The sequence below is a fragment of the Talpa occidentalis genome, unplaced genomic scaffold, assembly GCF_014898055.3.
Source record: "Talpa occidentalis isolate TD23 unplaced genomic scaffold, MPIMG_talOcc4v2.1 talOcc4.13, whole genome shotgun sequence".
Taxonomy (NCBI): Eukaryota; Metazoa; Chordata; class Mammalia; order Eulipotyphla; family Talpidae; genus Talpa; species Talpa occidentalis.
This window is the reverse complement of record NW_023601322.1, coordinates 49,349,525-49,368,319: the sequence shown is the minus strand read 5'-3', so window position 1 is coordinate 49,368,319 and position 18,795 is coordinate 49,349,525. Positions and strand designations below refer to the sequence as shown.

At 38.0% G+C, this 18,795-nt stretch overlaps 1 protein-coding gene across 3 annotated transcripts in view; it reads left to right on the top strand.

Moving 5' to 3' along the window:
- Positions 1–18,795, top strand: part of PPP4R1 (protein phosphatase 4 regulatory subunit 1) — a 67,633-nt gene that overhangs the window by 42,632 nt on the left and 6,206 nt on the right. For all 3 annotated transcript variants that reach the window (XM_037508841.2, XM_037508840.2, XM_037508842.2), the window contains 5 exons: positions 10,491–10,663; positions 11,966–12,061; positions 13,850–14,035; positions 15,674–15,835; positions 18,378–18,478. In XM_037508841.2, the coding sequence (XP_037364738.1) occupies positions 10,491–10,663; positions 11,966–12,061; positions 13,850–14,035; positions 15,674–15,835; positions 18,378–18,478 (718 nt within the window). The remainder of the gene's footprint in view (positions 1–10,490; positions 10,664–11,965; positions 12,062–13,849; positions 14,036–15,673; positions 15,836–18,377; positions 18,479–18,795) is intronic.

Below are 18,795 nucleotides of genomic sequence, written 5' to 3'. Positions count from 1 at the left end.
TATAAAAAACGTAAATAAATAGGTTGGGAATTTACTGCTGAGGCTGCAGAATTCTTGAACATTTTATTCTTTGGAATTTGAGAGCATGTTTAATTCATTTAGTAACTGTGCCTTAATTTTCCATAGGAAGACAGAACTATAATTTTTTTTTTAATTTTGAATAATTTATTTTTTTTGTACATTGTGAGTTTATTTTTTTAATTTATTTTTTTATTTTTATATTCCCCATACAATTGCAACCCCCTGATTTTGACACCAATCTCTCCTTTCCCTGCCCGTCCCCCCAAAAATGTGTCTCTGGTTCATAGTTATTTGTTGATTTTGATTTTTTTCTTATAGTTATTCTTTTTCCTGGTCCCTTATTTAGGTTTTCTCGATTCCTGTAATGAGTGAGACCATCCGGTATTTTTCTTTTTCTTTCTGGCTTATTTCACTGAGCGTGATCCCTTCCAGCTCCATCCATGTTGCTGAAAATTGCATGTGTTTATCTTTTTTGAATGCTGAGTAATATTCCATGGTGTATATGTACCACATCTTCTTGATCCAGTCATCTATTTTTGGGCATTTGGGTTGTTTCCAAAGCTTAGCTATTGTAAATTGTGCCTCTATAAACATAGGGTTGCAGGTGCTCTTTGGAATTAATGTTTCTGTGTCCTTTGGGTAAATACCTAGGAGTAGAATTGCTAGATCATGTGGAAGCTCTGTCTTTAGTAGGTTGAGGAATCTCCACACAGCTCTCCATAGTGGTTGGACCAGTTTGCATTCCCACCAACAGTGCAGGAGAGTTCCTTTCTCTCCACATCCTCACCAACATTTGTTGTTGCTAGTTTTTTTAATATGTGCCATTCTCTGGTGTGAGATGGTATCTCATTGTTGTTTTGATTTGTATTTCCCTGATTGCAGGTGACGTTGAACATTTTTTCATATGTCTGGTGGCCATTTGCATTTCCTCTTCAGAGAAGTTTCTTTTTAGCTCTTCTGCCCATTTTTCGACTGGATTATTTTCTTTGTTTTTGTTGAGTCTCATCAGCTCTTTGTAGATTTTTGTGATCAGTCCTTTATCATTAGTGTTGGGTACAAAAATTTTCTTCCGGTCGGTGGGGTTTCTCTTTGTTTTTGTTATTGTCCCTTTTGCTGTGCAGAAGCTCTTTAATTTGATGTAGTCCCAGCTGTTTATCTTTGCCTTCACTATCACTGCTTTGGGTGATGTGTCTGTAAAGATGTCTTTGATGTGGATATCATGTAGTGTTTCACCTATATTTCCTTCTATGTATTTTATGGTTTCAGGTCTTATATCTAATTCTTTAATCCATTTTGAGTTGGTTTTGTGCATGGTGTGAAGTAGTAGTCAAGCTTCATTCTTTTGCATGTAGCGACCCAGTTTTCCCAGCACCATTTATTGAACAAACTTTCTTTACTCCAGTGCATATTCTTTGCTCCTTTGCAAAGATTAGTTGACCATAGATCTGTGGATTTATTTCTGGATTTTCTATTCGGTTCCATTGATCCATGTGTCTGTTCTGGTTCTAATACCATGCAGTTTTGATGATTATGGCTTTGTAGTATAATGTGAAATCTGGGAGAGTGATGCCTCCATTCCCTTATTTTTTCAGGAGGGTTTTGGCTATTTGGGGTTTTTGGTGGCTTCATATGAATTTCATCAATATTTTTTCTATTTCTTTGAAGAATGACATTGAAATTTTAATTGGAATAGCATTGAATCTGTAGATTACTTTTGGTAGGATGGCCATTTTGATAATGTTAATTCTACCAATCTATGAGCAGGGGATATCTTTCTATTTCTTTGTGTCTACTTCTGTTTCTTTTAACAATGTTTTATAGTTTTCTTTGTATAGGTACTTTACTTCTTTTGTTAGATTTATTCCCAAGTATTTGATTTTTTTTGTTTCAATAATAAAAGGAATGGTTTTCTTGATTTCTTCTTCTTCAGATTTATTGTTTGTGTATAGGAAGGCTACCGATTTTTGTGCGTTGATTTTGTATCCTGCCACTTTACTAAACTGATTGATTAGTTTAATTAGTTTTTCTGTGGAGTTTTTGGGGTTCTCTATGTATATTATCATGTCATCCGCAAATAGTGATAGTTTGACTTCTTCCTTGCCTACTTGGATTCCTTGTATGTCTTTCTCTTGTCTTATTGCTCTGGCTAGGACTTCCAGTATTATGTTGAAATGCAGTGGTGAGAGTGGACATCCTTGTCTTGTTCCAGATCTTAATGGGAATGCTTTCAGCTTTTCACCATGGAGAATGATACTGGCTGTGGGCTTGTCATAGGTGGCCTTCATGATGTTGAGGTATGTTCCTTGTATCCCGAGAATTTCAAGGGCCTTTATCATAAATGGGTGTTGTAGTTTGTCAAATGCTTTCTCAGCATCTATGGATATTATCATATGGTTTTATATTTCTTTTTGTTGATGTGTTGGATTACATTGATTGATTTTTGGATGTTGAACCATCCTTGTGTCCCTGGAATAAATCCTACTTGGTTGTGGTGAATTATCTTATGGATGTATTGTTGGATTCTGTTGGCAAGGATTTTGTTGAGGATTTTTGCATCAGTGTTCATTAGGGAGATTGGCCTGTGATTTTGTTTTTTTGTGCTGTCTTTGTTGGGTTTTGGTATTAGTGTAATGTTGGCTTCGTAGAATGTATTTGGTAGTATTCCTTTTTTTTCCAATTTTTTGAAAGAGTTTGTGTAGGATAGACACTAATTCACTGCTGAACGTTTGGTAGAATTCATTTGTGAAGCCGTCTGGGCCTGGGCTTTTGTTTTTGGGAAGTGCTTTGATTACTGCTTCAATTTTGCTGCTTGTAATTGGTCTATTTAGTTGTTCTATTTCTTCTTTGTCCAGCATTCGATGATTGTATCAGTCTAGGAATTTGTCCATCTCTTCTAGATTGTTAAATTTGTTCGCGTATAAATGTTCATAGTAATCTCTTATTTTGATTTCTACTGAGTCTGTTGTGATTTCTCCTCTTTCATTTATAATCCTATTTATACGTGCTTTCTCCCATTTTTTCTTTGTGAGCCTTGCTAAAGATTTGTCTATTTTGTTTATCTTTTCAAAGAACCAACTTTTGGTTTCATTGATCTTTTGGATTTTTTTTTTTTTTTAAGATTTATTTATTTATACAAGCACTGGGTACAGTCAGAAGTGCGAGAGGGTGAGAGAATTCACCAGAGCCAGAGCAGGGAGCAGAGCAGGCAGAAGGACCAAAGTACACTGCTGAGGGGAGCAGCGGGTGGCAGGAGAGGTCTGTGCGCCTTGCGGGACCCTCCTCCAGTGGCCGGGGAGTAGCCGGGGATCGAACTGGCGCTGCAGAGGCTGCAGGCAGCTTTGCAACCCAGCGCCCAACCGCTGCGCCACCACTGAGGCCCTGCATTATTTTTTTAATTTCTAATTCATTTATTTCTGCTTTGATTTTTATTATTTCCTTTCTTCTAATGGCTTTAGGGTTTTTTTGTTGTTCTTTTTCTAGTTCTTTGAGATGTGAGATTAGGTTGTTTCTTTGAGTTCTTTTTTGTTGATGTGAGCCTGTACTGCTATATATTTTCCTCTTATTACTGCTTTTGCTGCATCCCATGTATTCTGGAAAGTGGTGTCCTCCTTATCATTGAACTCAAAGTATTTTTTAATTTCTTCTTTGATCTCCTCATTAGTCCAGTGGTCTTCCAGTAGTGTGGATTTCAATCTCCATGTAGTGGGAAGGTTCCTTGTTTTCTTTTCGTGATTTATTTCTAACTTGATGCCTTTATGATCAGAGAAGATAGTTGGAATGATTTTGATTTTCATGTATCTGTTGATGTTTGTCTTGTGGCCCAGTATGTGATCGATTCTGGAGAATGATCCATGCGCACTTGAGAAAAATGTGTACTCAGATTTTTTTGGGTGCAGTGTCCTATAGATGTCTTTTAAGTCCATGAATTCTGTGTCTTTATTTAGGGCTCTAGTGTCTTTGTTTATTTTTTGTCTTGTGATCTGTCCATTGGTGAGAGTGGGGTGTTGAAGTCTCCCACTATATATGTATTTTCTTTAATATCTGTTTTCAGAGCTGATAGTAATTATCTAATATATTTTGATGCCCTTCATTTGGTGAGTATATGTTGATGAGTGTTATATCTTCCTGATGTATTGTCCCCTTAATCATAATGTAGTGTCCATCTATGTCTCTTAACTTTTTTTAATTTGAAGTCTGTTTCATCTGATATAAGTATATGGCTGTTCCTGCCTTCTTTTTTGGTCCATTTGCTTGTAGGATTGTTTTCCAGCCTTTTACTTTCAGTCTGTGTTTATCTTTTGTGGTTAAATGTGTTTCCTGGAGACAGCAGAAGGTTGGATTTTGTTTTTTAATCCAGTCTGCTACTCTGTGTCTTTATACTGATGAGTTTAATCCATTTGCATTTAGAGTTAATATTGATACGTTGGCATCTGTGTTTGTCATTTTGTTTGTCTTTTTTTGTGATTTTATGCCTTGCTTTATTCTGTTCTTGTCCATTCCTCTGTTGGTTTTGGCTTTAGGACTTCTTGTAGAATTTTTTGGAATGGGGGTTTAGTTGTAATGAATTTCTGGAGTTTCTGTTTATCTGAGAGGTCCATATTTTTTCTTTGTAGAGGAAGGAGAGTTTTGCAGGGTAAAGTATTCTTGGTTGGCATTTGCTGTCTTGAAGTTTGCTGAATATGTTACTCCATTCTCTTGCCTGTAATGTTTCTTCAGAGAAGTCAGAAGTTAACATGATTGGTTTTCCCTTATAAGTTATCTGTTTCTTCCCCCTTGCCAGTTTCATTATTTTTTCCTCGTCTTGGACGCTTGCAAGCTTTACTATTAGGTGTCTTGCCGTAGTTTTCTTTTCGTTATGGTAATTGGGAGTTGTTCTTGCTTCCTGGATGTCTATATTCATCTCCTTTATCATGTTTGGGAAGTTTTCTTCAATTATCTCCTTGAATAATTTCTCAGTTCCTTTGTCTCTCCTCATCTTCTAGAATGCCTATCACTCTTGCATTTCCTCTCTTCATGGAGTCTGATAATTGTCTAAGATTCTCCTCATACTGCTTCATTTGCACTTCTCTCTCCTTTTCTCTTTTGGCTCTTTATTTCTGTAATTTCTCTATTACTGATCCATTCTTCCATTTCATCGATCCTGTTTTCATTGCTTTTCCCAGAGTTCTTTATCTCTTCTAGTAATCTTTTTATCTCCTTCCTTTCCTTTCTTTCCTTTCTTAAGGTCTCAATTTCATTCTTCTGTTCAATGATTATTTGTCTCAACGCATTGTTTTGCTTTTTGTTTTCTTTCTGCTTTTTAATCAGGATGATTATTAATTCTCTATCTGATAGGCCGAGAAGTTCTTCCATGTCATCGTTGAGCTCTGGTGACTGTGTTTCTTTTTGTGGTGTGTCTTCCTGCTGGCTTGCTTGGTTATTTATATTTTTTCTTCTCCCTGTTGTTTGCTTTCTAATTAGTTCTATGCATTGGGACTTTGTGCCACTGGTGTTGGCGGGCATCTCTTTGGAGTGTTCCTTTAGGGGTGTTGGAAACTGTTTACCAGACTGAGACCAGCACTGGTAGGCCAAAACTCCACCAGGGTGTTTGTTGATGCTGTGTTGCTGGGCTCTGTCCCTTACAGTTCCCTCCCTCTGTATTTACTCAGTTCCAACAGGGAATCAGCTAGTTGGTGATTTAGTTCTGGTCACGAGGTGGCGCCCAAGACCCGTACTTGCTGACCTGTGCTTTTTCCCAGTGGTTCTCTGAATAGCGGAGTGGGGGGTGCAGGGGAGCACCTCAACACAGGGGCTCTTATTCAAGCCAGGTGCTGTGTCTGCCCTGTGTTCACCAGGTGTTGTGCCCGCAGCTATATGGATCCCACGATCTGAAGTCTGCACTCTAGGTCTCAGTTCCAGGGCTATCAGATCCAAAACGCTGGGTGTCACCCTGTGCATGCCCACTGCTATGGCGTGTCCCACACCCCGGATCCTGTGCCTAGCTCTCAGTTCCAGGATGGGGTCTTACTCCACACCTTATTTCCCTCCTTACCACCGTTTGCGTGGCCCACCCTCTTTGAGCACCTGAGGGTGTTTTTGTGATCCCTGGTTTCCAACTATAGGGTGTTGGTGATTTTTTTTCTGGTGGGTAGGTGGTGCCAGAGATCTTTCCTAGTGTCCTTCGGGAACTGGTTTTAACCCCCTGGGTTCCGGGGGAACAGAGTGGGAGTGGCATGGAGAGCCTCAACGGCGTGGGGGTGCTGTGTCTGCCTTGTGCCCCACCGTCGTGGGGATCCCAAACCCCCAATTTCGTGCTCCGGGTCTCAGTTCCCAAAGCCCTCAGGTCCAGGACACGGGCTGTAGCCCAGTTCAGTGTCCGCAGAAATGGCGCCTTTAGCACCCCGCTCCCGTGTCCGGGCGCCTGGTTTCTGATTACTCAGTGAGGGACATTCACCTCAATGAGGCACACCCCACCCCCCTTCTCCGCAAGCTTAGGTAGCAGGCACGGGGATCTGGGCATCCCTGATCTGCGTATGCTTTTCAAGTGTGCTGCTTTTCTGCACAAGCTTACCGGCTGGCTTTCGTCTGTTTGTAGGTCTCCTGGGAGTCTTTATTTTTCTCCAGTGGCGCCTGTAGCCATTCGCTCACCTCCACGGTGAACCCTGCACGGTTCTCTACAGTTCCACTTCACAGGGTGCTGTGGCTGAAATAGTTCCTTTCCACTCACAGTCCCGTTTGATGCATAGTTTGTTCTTGTTGGTTGTTTCAGTTTGGTTTTTTTTTCCTCCTTTCTGTTGGTTGGAGAGTGCCGATTTTGTGGGGAGGGGAGGGGAGCAGGGTTCTGAGCTTTCCTCCCTTCTAGTCCTCTTTTATGGCAACTTTCTTCTTCGGGCAGTTTGTCAGTCGCCTGTTTATCTTCCCTGTCCCATTTCTCTCAGGGACCTGCCGCTTTTCCTCGCTATTAGCTTTTTTTTATGGGAGGTCTTACTCGCAGCGTCTCCTTGCCACCATGTTGATGACGTCTCCCAGAACTATAATCTTAAATTGGAAAGTTCTAACCAGCAACTTAACTAGTTTCCTATGAAAATTTTTTCTTGACTTTTGGTGGATAAGATCATTGGGAAGTACTTGAAGGCAGAATTACGATAGCATCTGCTCAGAAAAACCATTTTAAGGCATACCCTCAAGAGTGAGTGTCACTTCAGTTGAACCTCTGTGTCACATGTTCTTTTCCCTATTCCTTGGGAAATGTCATGGGAAACAATACTTCTGTTTTATCTCTTAAGGAACCTTTTGTTCTTCATAGTCTTGCTAATTTAAAACTGACTTTTGTAGGCCTCCCTGGTAGCGCAAGGGGTTGGGATGCAACCTATGAAGCTATTCAAGCCACTGCAGCACGAGTTCAATCCCCCAGCCAGGGAGCTACCCACGTGGCTCAGCGACCTCTACTGACTGGCCCGCTGCTCCCCTCAGCAGTGTATTTCAGTCAGTTCGCCTGTTCTGTACCCCACTCTGTCTCTGGTGGGTCTTTTCATCCCCACATCTCTGACCTGTACCCCAGTTCTTGTATGCATAAATAAATAAATCTTTAAAAATAAATAAATAAATAAAACTGAGTTTTGGACCTCTCTAGTGGCACAAGGGGTTAAGTCTCAGCATTATGAAGCTATCTGTAGCCACTGCAGCATGAGTTCAATCCCCAGCCAGGAGCTAACCCACGTGGCACAGCAGACCTCTCCTGTCTTGCCCACTGCTCCCCTCAGTAGTGTATTTCAGTCAGTCTGCGTGTTCTCCCCGCTCTGTAGTGAATTCTCTCTCACACACACCCCCCACACAAACAACCCCTGGCCTATGACCCAGTTCCTGGATGCATAAATAAATCTTTTAAAAAATAAAACTCTTACTTTTCTAGATGCATTGATAAGGTTTTTCTTTATGAATTTTTTAAAAATATTTATTTATTTATACAAGAACTGGGGTACAGGCCAAAGGCGCGGGATGGTGAGAGGATTCACCAGAGATGGAGCAGGGACCAGAACAGGCAAACTACTGGAAACACTGCTGCGGGGAGCAGTGGGCAAGACAGGAGAGGTCTGCCTCACCATGTGGGTTTCTCCTTGGTTGGCCAGCAATTGAACCTGCACTGCAGAGGCTGTGGACAGCTTCACAGTGCTGTGCTCAACCCGCTGCGCCACTGGGGAGGCCCTCTTTATGAATTTTTCATCAAAAAATTTAATAGTGTTTCCAGGGACTAGAATGAGAAATTCATGTCAGGAAAAAGAAAACTCTCAGTTACAGAACAGAAATAGATCCCGTATGGAAGGCCACTAAGGGAAGTACTTATAAACTATGAAGGTGGGAGAGATCCCCCTTTTCATTGGGAAGTTGAGTTTTTCTTCTTTGCCTAGGAGTTTCAAAATGCTTGAAATTTGGGATCACCAAGCTGATTCAGGATTGAATTTGAGTAGAATTAGTGATACTAGCTTGATTTTCCACAGCTAGGTTCATAGACTACAAAAAGAAAAATTGCCCAGACTCAAAATATTTTCTGTCCAATTTAGGCTCAAGAAAAGGGTTGGGCTCTTTATAGCAGTAATGGTCAAAAAAAAAAAAAAATATTTGCTCACTGATTGAAATCAGTAATTATTAGGAACTTGTAAATAATCACAGTATATAGCGTGTGGAAGAGTTAGAGATTATAAAGGTTAGTTCAGCTCTACCAGATTCTTCAGAGAAGAAGTCAAATTTGAGGTTTCCCAGTGGTTCCCATTTTTTAGTGTCACTGGAGAGGGGGAGGTACTGTGTTTCTTCACAAATCCATTTTTAAAATGATCAGTTTATTTGGCAGGTTTATGTCAAATAAAGATCTTCTGTCAGGTGATTAAGATGCCTGGTTTTCTCTCACATCAGAGAGTTACCAAGAGTTAAGCATAGTGGGGCTTAACTACCTGGATCATTTATTCCCTGGTAATGTTAGTAATGGGTGACAATGTGTGAGACATACACTAAACTAGGAGGAAATCAGCAGTACTCTCAGCATTTCCAGAAATCACAGTGGGGAAGATAATAATTCAAGCACCTTTCTGTTAGAATATCAATCTGAGACTATTAGCAAGAGAGTTAGCAACAGAAATTTTGGTGTTGCTCACAGATTATACAACTGTGGTTCCTGGGATTTCAGTCTGCATTGTAAGTCAAGTGTAGATCTTGTTCAGTTTTCTTAAATTAGTCTTAGGGGGTATATGTTAAAATTTCAGCGTTAACCAAGCATTACATTCTACTGCTTTCTGTGGCAAGAGAATTTAAACATCTAGCCTCTTCCATTAATGATTTTTATATCAGTTTTTGAAGAAGGTAGCTTCACCATATAACTCATTTATATGTAGTCTATTCAGAGATAAATGACCTGTGTAAGGCATTTTCTGTTACTTCCTGAAGAATAGAATAGACATGCAGAAAGGACCACACCCTTTACACTTTTCCTGGGATGGGACACTTTAACCTTTATGTAGTGTGAAGTCTCACTTAGCAACTATTTTGATTGTGTTTTGGAAACTAAGATTCCAAAGAAGGGGCTTAAAGTGATTTGAGGGATTACTACACATCACAGCTAAAATTCTCAAGAGAATGCGTATCCTTTTCATGAATAACTTTTTATGATTAAATACCTGCATTTTACTTAATTTAGCAAACAATGACCTAGTAGAATAGCGCCTCATCCTATATGTTTCTTTTATCTTTATTGCCAGTACTAATGTATTTAGAATAGAAATTTTATAAATGCAACAGCATAATGTTATCTTAATAAAACGGTCTCTCTGATTACTTTTGAACTCTTTAAGCAATTTTTGTATTAAATAAATATGAAGTTAAAATTTATTTTCGTGTTATGAGGATCCAAGTGGATTGTTACTTGAAATAATACTAAGCAATATTTTTGCCAAATTTCTCATTTATTTGGGGGGAAGGAAGACTGCTTTATTCATTTCATTTTCTGAATGAACTAGAGAAAAATAAACTGGAATAAGATGTGAGCTGTTTAATGTAACTGCAATAAAAATATTTGTAATTGCCATTGTTTTATATTGGCAGGGTTTGTGTGACTGCTCTTCTGCTAAAATAGCTTAGTAAGTAAGCCTTGTTAGTTTGATTCACGCACTACCAAAACATAGTTAACTTATACTGAAATTGACTCCTTTTAATAAATTGGAGGTACCTCCAAATCTAGATAGCATTTCTCTTTTTGTACTAACGCAGAATAATGTATAGTAGTGGATAAACATTTTTAATCTCATGAAAGCATATTAGTCATCTACTTTTTCTCTCAGAGGACTAATGATTTACCATAGTAGAGTGCTGTTTGTTTTTTTTCAGCTTTTTGATGGCAGTGTCAAAAATGTATCTCATTGATTATGTATAATGCAGAGGAAAAGCCCACTCGCACTTGGTAACTCTGCCATTCATTTGCCATCTCCCTTTTCTGCCTATAGCACAAGTGGATGTGCTGTCCGCCGCGCTACGTGCTTCCAGTCTGGACATTCGGGAAGAAGCCAGCAATGCAGAAAAGAAAAGTGATGTGCAAGATGAGCTTGGTGTAAATGAGTTACCGAACTGTAAAATAAACCACGACGCTTCTGTGCCTTTAATCAGCGATGCTGTTGAGGTAACAAACTTAGCAAGGTGTTGGTCAAGTGAGAGCAGTTTGAAAATAGAGGTCTTTTGTTGGGGAATAGTTGTAGCTAGTCACTTTCTTGTTGCTGCATGTTTGTTGCTGATTTTTCTCAGCTCTCCTTTTGCGCATAGTACAAGTAACTGGTAACATATCCTGTCTTTGACATTCATATTGTGTTAAATGCATTGAAAAGCGAATCCCAGTCCTGTCTACATGACCATTCTGGTAGCCTTAATGTTAATGTAGCTCACTGCAGTGAAATAGTCTTACTGGAAACAAAGCTATCAAGAATAATTAATTCTTCCCTTTTCTTTTTGGAGAGGTGCTTTGTTTCCGATCGGACCATTTCACTGCAGCAAGCAACACAGTATTCTGAGCTGAAGATCGGGACTTGAGGCCATGTTGCGGAGGGCCAGTGGCATTATCTGGATTCTGGAGTGTGAGGGTGGGTACTGTTACTAGCATCATCTTTGCTGTGTGCTTGGAGCTGTTCTGTATGACCCTTCCCTAGTTTCCTGCTATGTCTCTACCAAGCCAGCATCATTTGGTGTCATTATATTTTATCCCTTGTTTATATAAAAAGGGAGAAGGAATATGCCACTAATTGCCAGAATCAAATGGGTATGGGTCAGAGTGCCCTGACTGATGAGCTCAGAAAAGTGTTGTGCCTGTGCACACATTGGGATGGCAGAATTCTTAGCGCTGTAGTAGATTCCTATTTTGTTTTTTTGATAGATGACTTCTGGTATAGTTGGAAGTTTTGCATAATACCAGTGCTTCTGAATGAAACCCTGACCACTTAATCATCAGAGGTTTAAATACTATGATATATCTACATATTAGAAGGTATTTTGTTTTTGTTTCAACTGTCAACAATATATATTTGTGAAATTACAAATTAATAACTAAGAATAAACAGCAAAAGAAAAATCACATGTGATATTCCATGGCCTCCAACATTTGACTGAAAGCACCCTCTAAATAGTATTTTATAAACCCACTAATTTTAGATATGTGGGCCATTTCAAAATTATTTCTAACTTTATTTTTAATTACTTTCATTCTGGAATTTAGTTTCACACATTTGGGAACCTGTCCAGCAAATTTGATGTAAGGCAGGGGGAATTCTTAGGAGGTCTTAAGTATGTTAAGTATGTCTTAAAACTTAAAACGTGAAGAATTTGTATATATTTATATCTTTTTGCTCTCTTGAAAGGTAAGTATCTTAGATAGTTTAAATGATGAAGACTAAAGACGACACAGCTCCTTAAGTACATGTTTTTTTCCTAACAGAATATGGACTCGACTCTTCACTATATTCATAATGACTCAGACCTGAGCACCAGTAGTAGTTATAGCCCTGATGAGGAAAGGAGATCTAAAGTACAAGTAAGTAAAATGCTATTAATTTCTAAAAGCACTTAAATCCTTTATTTTGTGAGTTTGTCTATTTTATACTCTTTTACATACTTTTTTCATACCCTTTTTCTTATAATTTCAATAACAAAATTTAAGAATCATCATCTTCCCACACTGGTGATCCCATACTTCATTCAGTGTAACTGTGAATCACAGCTCTACCTATATTTTTTCATAAATTTTTTGTCTTTCAAAGACACAAAGAATCATACCATAATGCCCAGATGTTTCATCATGCCTGCATTGCCAAGAATTATGAGATATACCTTCATTTCAGAAATAAAAACATGAATAATTGACCCAGAGCCATTAAAAAGTGACATCAGTGATAAGTTGATAAGTAAATTTCAGAGATTTTTAAATATGGAAAAATAATCTGTGCTTATATTCTTGGAATATGATAGTTTATACCTTGCCCTTTTTCTTTTTTAAAAAATTGGATCTTCAAGATCTTTTCATAAGAACACATAAAGACTCCTCCCAAACCCTGTACCTATCTATAGTACAGTACAGTTCAGTTAGAGAAGGTTGCTTTAGAAACTCCAGGCTTAGTTTTGTTATGATGTTACAAGCTGTGCTACCTTTATCAATGCTTACATATGCATGTTGTTTGCTTCTGGAATTATAGGTAAGTATTATCGTGATTAGATTTTGTAGGTCAAACTATAATCTTTATTGTTCTGTTTATTAAAAATGGTATCAGTATTCTAAGTGTTTTAATGTGCTTTTTTTCCCTACTTCTGTTGAGACATATTTTTCAAGTCAAATATATTTAGATTGTCTTACTCTTTTTGTGAATTTATTTCAGTTTTGTCTTTAGAAAAGAGTGAATTGCAAAGTTCAAAATTCAAAAGATACCAAAGCATTCAGTGATGTTTCCCTCTTTTTCTTCTGCCATCCATTTTGCTTCCAGAGGAGCAATTTTACCTTTCTTTTGTCCTTCCAGTGCTATATTATACATGCATAAGCAAGATTGTAGGTGGTAGGTGCATTCTTTTCTTTCCTTTTTTTTAAACTTTTTTTGGGGTGGGGGGCAGCGGTGTAGAAGAACCCAGATGTAGGCTAGAGGTGCAGGGGATGAGAGGATTCACCAGAGACACAGTGGGAAGCATCATAGGCAGATTTACTGAAATGCACTGCTAAGGGGAGCAGTGGGCAAGGCAGGAGAGGTCTGTTGTGCCATATGTGGATTAGCTCCCTGGCCAGGGATTGAACTCAGGCCGTAGTGGTGACAGTGCTGAGACTTAACCCCTAGGCCACCAGTATGTGGCCTAACATTTTCTTTTCCTAACATTTATACAAATAGATAATACACACTTTATATAGTTGCTAAATTTCTACCTGAAGGAGGTGGTGATTTTTTAAAGACATGTTCTTATAGCAAGCATGCAAGAGTACCTGTTTTACCACATTCACTAGTTTATATCATACTTTCCAATCTTTGCCAGTATTGAAAGGTACAGGTCTTATTTTTAATATATTTTTAAATTTAGTCATTTATTGTCTTTTAAAATTATTTTTATGTTTTAAGGTCATATTCATTGTTTTTCTCCTGGACTTGCTTTATTTATATATGTATGTATATATGTATTTCCCTTAGCATGTTTTTAACTCTTTTCAGTTATTAGCTGAAGTTTTGAGATTGATTTTTCTCTACTATTTGAGAAATGCTATGTTAAGTTCATCTTTTAAAATTTAAGTTTACCTTATTCATATTTAAATTACTCAAAATGCATCTCTTTCATGTCTCTTCATTAGGATGTTGTACCTCAAGCTCTACTAGATCAATATTTATCTATGACCGACCCATCTCGTGCACAGACAGTAGACACTGAAATTGCCAAGCACTGTGCATATAGCCTTCCAGGTGTGGCCCTGACCCTTGGCAGGCAAAATTGGCACTGCCTGAGAGAGACTTATGAGACCCTGGCTTCAGACATGCAGGTGAGTAAAGCGCAGAGGAGCTACAGGGTATGCGTGTTACAGGAAGGCACAGCGTTTCACCTTTCAAAATCTAGTGGAATTTCTGTTCCTGTACTAGCAAGTCCTTAGTATTGCAGGAAATTATGTACAGGAGACCTTAAAATTAATACCAGAGACCTTTCTTTGTGTGTACTCCAAGTCCCACACTTGGGTGGGTTCCTTGTTAATCTAAAATATTAGAAATTATCTTCACATTTGATATCCTAAACTCTTAACTTATAAATGTGCTATTGTATAAAGTTTATATATAGATTAATTCTTGGAAATAAAGGGTTTGTTTTACCCCTGGAAACAGTGTTATAAATACTCAATTTTTAAAATTCCTTAGTAGAGTGGTAGTAATTGTTAGCAGCTCTGAGTCCAGGCCCCTGGACCCAGTGAGTGTTGCAGTAGAGGCAGAGAAGGTTCCCAGGGTGTGCTCTTTCCTGTCCTCACCACTGCCACCCCTTTGAAAGAACAGAAGATACAAAGTGTTACCTCAGGTGTTTTGCCTGGACATCTGTGACTTTCCTCCCAGGCTTTATTGACAAATTTACCTCTTTTCCAAAGAGTGAAATTAACATCTGTTACTAAGAAAAAAGTCTGGCTAGACTTATACCGAGACATGAATGATTTTCCCTTAAATTGCTGACTTTGTATTTTCAGGGAATTGCAGGGGTTGAGACTAAGTCAGAAATGAACGTAATCATGATTACGTAGCTTAAGTTCCTTCTCTGACCTAAGAGGTTAAGAAACTGGGGTCCGGGTGAAATGATTTTATCTTGCGTTCGCCTATGACTTCAGTGCTAGAGTTGTGATAAAAGCCCAGCTTCCATAGCATGCTTTATTCTCTAGTTAGTGCAGTTCCATCTATATCCCACAGAATCCAGGGGTCCTGTGGGACAGGCACTTCTGTCCCCTTTTCCCCATCAGAGCCTCTCTGCCTTCATCTCTTTGATATGGTGAGCGTGAATGTAAAATTTAATTTCAAGAGTGGTTCTGGTATTTGGGAACAGAGATAAACCTTTGCCCTAAAAGGCTTCTAAGCAAGGTAAAGTTTCAAGTTTAGGTAGCAAATTAAAAATTTGAAAATTAAGGCAGTATGGAAGTGTTTTTTAATGTAGTTTTCTACAAATGAATTTCTTTTTAGGAGTTCTTTTCCAGAGCTGTCTACTAAAGATTTTCCTATTTTTTTTATTTCTTTAATTGCTACTTCCTTCAAAACATTTTATTATGTTTTAATCCAAGATACAGACTTTGTGGGAATTGGGAAGGGAGGAGTAGACTGAGAGTGGTATTGGCCAGTCCTGGATTGACGTGGGACATCAGTAAATGTTTAGAGCACTACCAAACTGTGCTGTTAGTGTTTTTCCTTTCTTTCTTTTTAATAATGGACAAGGAGATAAGGCATATTATGTAGGGATTTAACATTTTTCTGCCAGTTTTTGATAAATAGTAGGCGTTTAAAAATTGGTATTACTATTATTTTGATTTGGATTTAATTTCTCATTTAGATTAATAATACTGAGATTGAAGATTTGTCTTCATATATTGTGTGAACATTAAAGTATTAAGCACTTTGCATTTATCTTACTAATATAATTATTTTTATTTCCTCAGTGGAAAGTTCGAAGAACTTTAGCCTTCTCCATCCATGAGCTTGCAGTTATTCTTGGAGATCAGTTGACAGCTGCAGATCTGGTTCCAATTTTTAATGGATTTTTAAAAGACCTTGATGAAGTCAGGATAGGTGTCCTTAAACACTTGCATGATTTTCTGAAGGTAACTTTTAAATATCTCCTAAAATTTTAAATACCACCTCTGTAGTTCTTAAATTTTTATTTTCTGCTATCACTAAATAATATCGATTTCTGTGTGTTTTATATGAGAAAATGCAGCCATAAATTGACAGTGAGATGTGCTCTAAAAAGCCCTATTCTGATCATTTAAATTTTTAATTTAGAAGTGATTATGCTAAATTTTATTTTTTTTAAAGCTCTATTTATGCATAGGAGAACTGGGGCGTAAGCCAGAGGTGCAGGGGTGTGAGAGGATTCACCAGAAACAGGGTGGGGCAGAACAGGCAGATTTACTGAAATACGCTAATGAGGGGAGCAACAGACCAGACAGGAGAGGTCTGCTGCACCATAGGGCAAGTTCCCTGGCTGGGAATCAGACTCAGGCCGCACCTGTGATAGATCATGATAGCACTGAGACTTGCCCCCTATGCCGCCAGGAGGCCCCTAAATTTGATTTTAAATGTTAGATCATGGTTACAAATGATTGTACCACTTTCTTTTTCAAAATTACTGAATAAAGTATATGTAAAAATTTTTGTAGTAAGTTAGAGAGACTTTGTTGTAGTTTAGGGATCTTAGAATTTACCTCTGATCTTTGTTACTCCTTTGATGTGGCATCTGTAGTCTCAAGGTGAACAGCACTGTCTTTATAAATTATTTAATTCTGAAATACTGTTGTTTCCTAGACTTTAGTTTTTAAATTGGCTCACTGATAGTCCTAAGGTTTGGGATGTAGAAGTACTATATTTCTGCTTTTTAAAAATCGTGAACACCATGTTGTTACATTTTATAGAGATCATGCTGAAATTTCTCCTAAGTGTCCCTAAAACAGCCTTTGTAGCTTTCCCCCCTCGATTCAGAATCCAGTCAGGAATCACAGTGAGTTTAAATATCTTTTCTCTCTAGTCCTCTTAAATCTAGAACAGTTTTCCTGACTTTATGTGTTTAATATCACTGGCATTTTTTGAAAAGAGCAGGCTGGTTGTTTTGTGTAGAATGGATCTTATTTTGAATTTGTTGGAGTGTCGTTATATAAAATGCGCACGTGTGACACGCATGCACACAGGACTGTGTGGTGTCTGTCTAGGCTGTCAGGTGTTTTCTGAGTGTATCAGTTACAATGTAGGTAATGTGCTGTGACTGCTCCTCTCCTTGGTCTCACTCTGGTTACCTGGCTGTCAGCTCACCTTTTTTTTTCGGAAAACGACCTTTCACCTTCTCCATATATGTACTGAGGTGTTGGGTGGGGTGGGAGTTGAGATGCTTTCAGACTCAATTAACATCTTCCCCCGGTCTTTGCCTAACTCAGTTGAAATTGTGCTGGTTGTGTCTAATACTGATTTTCTGTTTTTGTAATTCCTTCTCTCTTTTATTAGTTGGCATTCTCATATAAAGATAAGCTTTCTGTTCTTTTCCTATCCCCTTTGGAAATTTTTTAGTATCCCATGGACTTCAGAATTATTTTTATTCAATGTAATTAATCATTTTTGGTCATTTCTTTCATTTAAACTGCTTTGTTTTTTTAATATACTTTGCTTTGTCCCTCTGAGTGTCAGCTATTTCTCCAGAGGCCCCTAGTCTTTTTTAGTGGAGAGCAGTATTTAAAAACCAAAATCTGGGCTAGATGTGCGTACTGCTCCTGGGGTGCCATGTCCTTTAGGCCTTTTCGGTACAGGAACTAAGAGGGGTTTTTGTTTTTTGTTTTTAATTTTTGAGTTTTTATTGGCATCTCTACTTCTAGTCCACTATCACTTGCGCTTCTTTCTTCACTTTCTATTTTTCTTTTCTCTCACTTTAAAAACTCTGTTCTTAACACTAGCATGTTTGGTCATTTGCCCAGTTCCACAACATATAGGAAATAGTTTCAGAATTACTCCAGCATCAAATCAACTATATAATTTTCAAGGTGTCTTTAGGTACTTTCTTAGAACATCTCCCATGAAGAGGTCTAGTCGTTGTCCTAAGATCAAGCATAGACTTTTCCCAGTGTGATTCTTATCTATTTGATTGTAGAGTTACATTTACTTGCTTTTGTTTACAGCAGATTTTAGGGTTTTTCCCCCTTGTTGATTAAAATCCTACTTCTAAATATTTGTGGGATAAACTACTTTTTTCTTTTCCTTTTTTTTTTTCACTCAACAATTAACTTGTTGAGCACCTACAATGTCCCATCATTGTACCATCTGCTGTGCTTACATGTGAATAAGTAGTTGGAGGTCATGACTTGGATAGAGTGTCATGGATAGAGTGGAGAGTGCCATGTAAGAGAGCAATGCCCCAGACACTGGGGGCTTGGGTCACTGACAGGCTCAAGAAACAAATATTTCAAAAGAAAGATGATAATGACTTTTGAAGATAAATAGGATTATCAGGGGGACATGAATTTATAAATTCTTAAAGCAGTTCAATAATTCTCTTCTCCTTCAGAACTATTAATCATATTATTTATAGGTGTTTTTAAACATTAGTGAAATAAATAACTTCTAAACCTTATCCTAGTAAATATTTCTATTTTGTTACTTCAGCTTCTTCATATTGACAAAAGAAGAGAATATCTTTATCAACTTCAGGAGTTTTTGGTGACAGATAATAGTAGAAATTGGCGCTTTCGAGCTGAACTGGCTGAGTAAGTTATAACAATTTATTAGATTTCGTTTTGGAGGGTTGTGTCATTCACTTCCTCTTTATCTTTTCTGGATTTTTTCCATCATTTCTTGTAGGCCCAAATTTCTGTCTAGTATCCTGTTTCACATTTCCTGGAACGCAGGTCTTGCTGACAATGAATTTTCTCGACTTTTATTTTCTTTAGAAAAATCCTGTTTCACTAATTTCTTTTTAAATTGTGGTAAAATGCACATAACCAAATTCACCACTAGTGACATTTAGTGTGTTCGTAATACTTTGTAACCATTACCATTATCTAGTTTAGAGCATTGCCTCGTC